This window comes from Propithecus coquereli, unplaced genomic scaffold (genome assembly GCF_000956105.1).
Source record: "Propithecus coquereli isolate 6110/MARCELLA unplaced genomic scaffold, Pcoq_1.0 Scaffold167, whole genome shotgun sequence".
Lineage (NCBI taxonomy): Eukaryota > Metazoa > Chordata > Mammalia > Primates > Indriidae > Propithecus > Propithecus coquereli.
The window spans coordinates 1,849,694-1,855,693 of NW_012141302.1; the positions used below are offsets into that span (position 1 = coordinate 1,849,694).

Consider the following 6,000-nt stretch of genomic DNA (forward strand, 5'->3'; position numbering starts at 1 on the left):
CAAACATTTTCTAGCAACAAATCTGAATTATTTTTGGATTTTTAGAATTCACCATAGTTCCCTAAGTTGAAACTCATTAAGCTACTTGGGCAAAGGTAGGAACAATGAGATGACTCAGAGGATAAGCAGGTAAGTACGTGATTTAAAGGATCATAAAATCACAGGTTTGACAGAGAACTTGGAAAGTCACATAATATAGTACTTTTCCAGGCCCACAGCAAAGGTATAATTGAACCATTGGGTTGTCTCTAAAGCCAAAGTACTAAGGAGTGTCACCTCACATCATGGTTCATGCTGCTAATAGGGGGTCATGGCCGGCATCTGTGAGTGAGTTGACTTTGAAACACAACTTCTGTTATCTCAGCAAATCTTAGAGATGATTTAAAAAAAAAAAATCAGGTTTAGTCCAGATCTTAAGCTGACATTCCACGTCTGTCTATCAGTTCCTAAACTATTTTTAGTTGACCCACATTTCTACTTCTCAAAATTCTTATATTAGTCAATTTCCTTGGACCTATATTTTTCTCATCTATAAGAATTTTGGGTGACATACACTTGAATTGTGAGTGGCACTGAGTTATATCTTAGGCACTCAAGTTATAAAACAAAGTCATCATTTGACATTTGGATGGAAGACCAGCCAGTGAAATTATGCTTAGGAAGCAAAGTATCTGCTGCAAAACAAAGAAAATTTATAAATACTTCAGTGAAGTTGTAGGAGAAAAGAAATCCTAACAAGTTTCCAGCAAGCCAAGGAAGGTAAAATGAGAATTAACTGCAAAACACCCATTATTTCTAATTTGAAATATATGCCCTGCCTTTGACATTCATTCTACTGAAAAGGCCACTTTGTTTTATTTTGCTGGATATGAATACAGGGGGGAGGGAATAACACAAGTTTCTCTCTTCGGAGCACTTCTCTCATCCCACTGTGTTTCTCAACTGTTTTTCAGAAACAATGTCCACCCGCTTAAAAACAAACAAAACTTTTAAAACGAAGAAACAAAACTTTTTAAAAAAGCGTAATATAAATTTAATCACTGGGCCTTAGCTCAGGGGCATAAGAAGTTTTGTTCCCTTTGAGAGCGATCCCGAGCACCAGGGGCAAGATTGGAGAGAGAACGATTTTTTCACCTTGTCAGCACTGCCTTCCTACAGGTTCGTCCCTGTGTGCCAGACCATAGTGGCCCTCTCCTGTGCACCAAGGCCATGGCCCATCTCCCCTCTGTCCTGGTAGCAAGCTTACAACAATCCCAGGGGATTGCTGGTTGGTTTGACCTCCGCACGAGCCATCCTGTGGGCTAGAAGACTTCCATGCCCTCCTTGGACATTCTTGCTAGACTTTTGAATTGGGGCAAGACCTGAAAGAGACCCCATCTCTTATCCTCAGTGATCAAGGGATCTTTGTTTCAGAGCCTGTCTCATTCTTGACTGGCATCTTGCTTGTGGTTTGGGTGAGGTCCAGGGGCCTGGATTGATGAAGCAACAGCAGCTATATTATATAGCCTGTTATGTATAATGATAACGCTAACATTGGTTGAGTGTTCACACTGTGCCAGGCACTTAGCTAAACACGCCATATAAATCTTTTCAACTACCCTATGAGAAAGAGGTACTATCATTATCTCCATTTCAAAGATGGGGAAGCTGAGGCAGAGAGGTTGTCACTTGTGTCAGGATACATGGCTAGTGTGTTAAGGAACAGGGATTGGAACACAGGCAGTCTAACATTGGAGACTGAACTACTTACTACACTTATAAACATGATCTCTGGAAGACCAATGATGTTAAAAAAATTTTTTTAACTTGAATTCTATTTACTCTAAGAGTCACTTATATTTGAAGTAGAGGTGTCCCTGTAAAAGGATGATTTGACATTCTCTTCTCTCAATTGACAGTTCTTCGCATTCATAACACATATGAGAGCTGTGAATTCTTCCATTTGACATTTTTTGAAATGCCCCTGGGGAGAAGAATAGGAAGTTCTTTTTTTCCTGTTTGTTGACTTCCTTCTGGAAAAATCCTGGGCTGCTGCCAGGACCATCCCTGTCCAGAGGCTCATGCCCCCGAGACTTGGTGTCCTCCAGCGGGGCACAGCAATAGCCCCTCTGTCCTCCAGGAGCTGGAACGCCAGCACCACAGGGGAACATCTCTCAGCTCCCAGAACCAAGCGAACTTGCTACTGAGGAATGTGCTTTGTATTTATTTATTTGGTTGGTTAAATTGCTTTGGTGTTTGCACTTCGTATAGTATTTCTCTGCTTCCCTGACCGCTGTCCAGTCAGGGTTACTAGTTCTTCACAGTAGCTTTGTAGTTCCAGAGTCATTCGGCTTCGTAAGATAATCACTTAAAAAATACCCTTTTCTTTTTTATTTAGTAAGCAAAGACTACCTCTGCTGTCGAATCGTGTTTTTGTTGTCTGAAGCTGCATTGTCATAGTGAGAGAGGGAAAGGAGCTGAAAGACACAGTCTGGTATCAGGAGGCTTTTGATGCGGCCATTTGTACTAGGCAGCTGCCTCGGATGTGATCCAGCAGATTAAACAAGTTCAAAAATAATGTCTTCTTCAAGAAGCTTTAAAAATAAATAGAGTTTGAAAAGGAAGAGTCAAGTTCTAGGTTAGGATGACTCAGTGTGGGATTTTTGGCTCACAGTCCTTCCAAGGCAACTTAATAAGATGACCATTCTTGTTTGTGTAATAAAAACTAATCTCAGATGAATGCTTAGATAATGCTGATTAATTTTCCCTTCTGACATACCCTGCATACTTCTCAACTCACAAATGTTTATTTTTCTCACTAATTATCAGTGATCAATGACCAACATTAATTTGCAACCTTCAAATGAATAGTAAAGATTTTTTAAAGTTTTAATTACTATTTTTTTTAGAGACAGGGTCTTGCTCTGTCGCCCAGGCTGGAGTGCAGTGACGTGATCATAGCTCACTGCAGCCTCGAACTCCTGGACCCATCTCAGCCTCCCAAATCGCTGGGACTACAGGTGCACACCACCACGGCTGGCTAAGTTTTTAAATTTTTTGTAGAGACACTGTCTTGCTATGTTGCCCAGACTGGTCTCAAGTGATCCTTCTGCCTTGGCCTCCCAAAATGCTAGGATTACAGGCATGAGCGCATGCCCAGCCAAGATATTTAATTTGCATTCCAAGCAAGTTTTAAAGATTTTCAAGTGAAAATGGAAAGGTTTGTGGAGTGATTATAAAATAGAAATACACTCGTCAAGAAGGCCTACTTTAATAGAAAACATATTTCCAAATAACAAATACACAGTCTCTCTTTTATTTTTCCACTGTTACAATGCTCTCCTGAAATATATTTTAAATGACAACAAAAGCATACATAGACAATAATTATCTGTATTTTTACATAGATATATACATATTATATATTGTACTCTCAATGGCTTCTTTTTGGCATAGTGCTTGAGTATACTGCTAATGGGAATGCAGATGGGCACAGCTTTTTGCAAAAGCCATTTGCCGGTGTCTATGAGGAGCCTTTTGATACAATAGTTGTACTTGTAAAAATGTTGCTGAAGGAAATCATGTGAAACATAAAGATTATTTGTAAATGTGTTTATTCCTGTGTTTTTCTTTACAACAGAAAGTTGGGAATGGCCTCAGTGCCTAGTAATTGGGGGCTTGCTAAGTAATTCTCTAAAGCACCACCTTAACCCAGTAATGAAACCTTTTTTTTAATTGTGGTAAAATATATACAACATAAAAATTCCTATTTTAACGATTTTTAAGTGTACAGTTCAGTGGCATTCCATACATTTGCACTGTTATACAACCATTACCACCATCCATTTCCAGAACTTTTCTGTTCTCAAACTGAAACTTTGTACCCACTGCAAGCAATCAAATTTTGCATGTCCCATAATGGAATAACTATGTGTGTGCTGGGGAGATGCAGGGGGAAGTAGGTATCAGCTCTGGGTATTCTTGCTGAAATGTTTAGCCTGAATCTAATAATGAGGAACTCATCAGACAACTCCAGAAGGCAGGGCATCCTGCATGGCTCCTTGGCCTCCAAAAATATCAATGACACGAGAAATGTCAAAAAACAAATAAATAAAAGCCAAGAGGATTGCATTAGATTAATGGAAACTAAAGAGACATGAAAACTAAATACTATCAGAATCTTTGGTTGGATCCTGGATTAAAACAACAACAATAAAATAACTACAAAGTACATTTTGGAGGCAATTGGAGAAATTGGAATATGTCTTAATATTACATAAAATTTTTTATCAAGGTTAAATTTCTTGGGTATGATGATGGAATTGTGGTTATGTGTGAGAATGTCTTTGTTCTTAGGAGAAACATGCTTAGGGGTGAAACGTTATGATGTTATTTTTAAATGGTTCCTCAGATAAATGAACAAACAGATCAATTAGACCTACATGCACACACATATGAAAAGAAGAGAGAAAGAAAGAAATGTAGTGAAATAAAAAGTTGGGGGAAAAGCAGGCAAAATAAAACAAAACAGGATGAAAATACTGTATTATTAAAATGACCGTAAATGATTAGTGTCATAGTTTTTATAAATGGAGGCCTTTTCAGTTTATAGTTCATGCTTTCACCATTTTACTCATCATATTTTAAGGTAGATAATCAGACTATGTAAAATATTTTCCTGAACTCTCTATCCCCTTTGGTCCTTGTGCTTAGCATGAGGTTTATATAGGTTTTTAATTCAGCAGGTAAAATTAAAACTGAATATGTCTTTGGAATGATATTTTATGGAATTTGAGTATGTCGTTCATTCAGAGCAGGAATCTAGTTGTAAGATTTTAGATCCCTAAATAAGACAATGCAGAAAGGTTTTTCAAAAGCATTTCTAATAGACTTCTCTCTATGCAGATATAATACTATTGCTATTTCAGATGGTGACTTGTCCCCTTAAAGAACAGTCTTGTACTTCAGAGCAGAGATGCACACTGGAGTAGAAAAGAAATCAACATTTGGTCAACACGAGGGATTAGCACAGAATGTAGTCTCTGAATCAACCTGAATCTTTGTGTTAAACTTATTAAAATATCTCTTTCAGGAGGCGAAATTGACTGTGTGGATAAGGATGGCAACACTCCTCTCCATGTGGCTGCAAGATACGGTCATGAGCTTTTGATTAACACCTTAATAACCAGCGGAGCTGACACAGCCAAGTAGGTTACTGCAGAAATACGGTAGAATAATTGGCACTTGTGGGAATACTGCCAAAGGGATTCTGCCACGCAGCAGATAGTTCCCATTTATCCAGATTAGGGTGGGTCTGTTCCATTATACCAAACACAAATTAAATTTGAAATAAATTAAGTGACTTTTAATGATGGACATAGGGAAGCACTGATTTTTTTTTTCAGTTACATCCAAGTGTGGCCTATTCTGATGGTTTTAGTTAAGGAGACTTGAACTTTATTCCTAACTCTGCTAATATTTTTCTGTTCTTTTCAATGCTTAATATTAATTAAACAGGAAAAATAAAACATAATTGGACAAATTCAGAATTTATTCAGAGTGCTTGCTCGGTTTCAATGATATGGTTATGTAGGGTAAAATTGAGTAAATCTGCTACATAGGGAGGGGGGAACCTGACTTCATTTTATACTTCAATTCAACAAAAATACACAAAGCATCCATACGAGGCTGTCACAATGCTGGGTGCTATGGGGGATTTCAGAGTAGGTAAGTTACCTAGTTGGTGTCTTCAAGGAGCTCATAATTTTATTGGGGGCCCGAGGCCCACTTAGGACAAAGAGCCATGAAAAATAGCATATCATAAAGTTCTAAATGAAACAGGACTTAAGTGGCAAAATGTTTGCTGTAGACAATATATGCCATAGAACATAGAGAGGCAGTAGAAAGCTCAGAGGTGCTAATTTTCTGAAAAGGCTTCAAGGAAAACGTGAGTTTTAGGTAGGCTTTGGAGGATAAGAATTGTTAATATTTGTATAGAGCAGAGGGCGGCAGCCCTCCCCA

At 38.2% G+C, this 6,000-nt stretch overlaps 1 protein-coding gene across 1 annotated transcript in view; it reads left to right on the forward strand.

Moving 5' to 3' along the window:
* LOC105808094 (serine/threonine-protein phosphatase 6 regulatory ankyrin repeat subunit B) overlaps positions 1-5,364 on the forward strand; it is a 194,232-nt gene extending 188,868 nt beyond the window's left edge. The window contains exon 10 of the mRNA XM_012641657.1: positions 5,072-5,364. Within this exon, the coding sequence (XP_012497111.1) occupies positions 5,072-5,190 (119 nt within the window). The 3' untranslated portion in view covers positions 5,191-5,364. The remainder of the gene's footprint in view (positions 1-5,071) is intronic.
* The last annotated feature ends 636 nt before the right edge of the window (positions 5,365-6,000 follow it).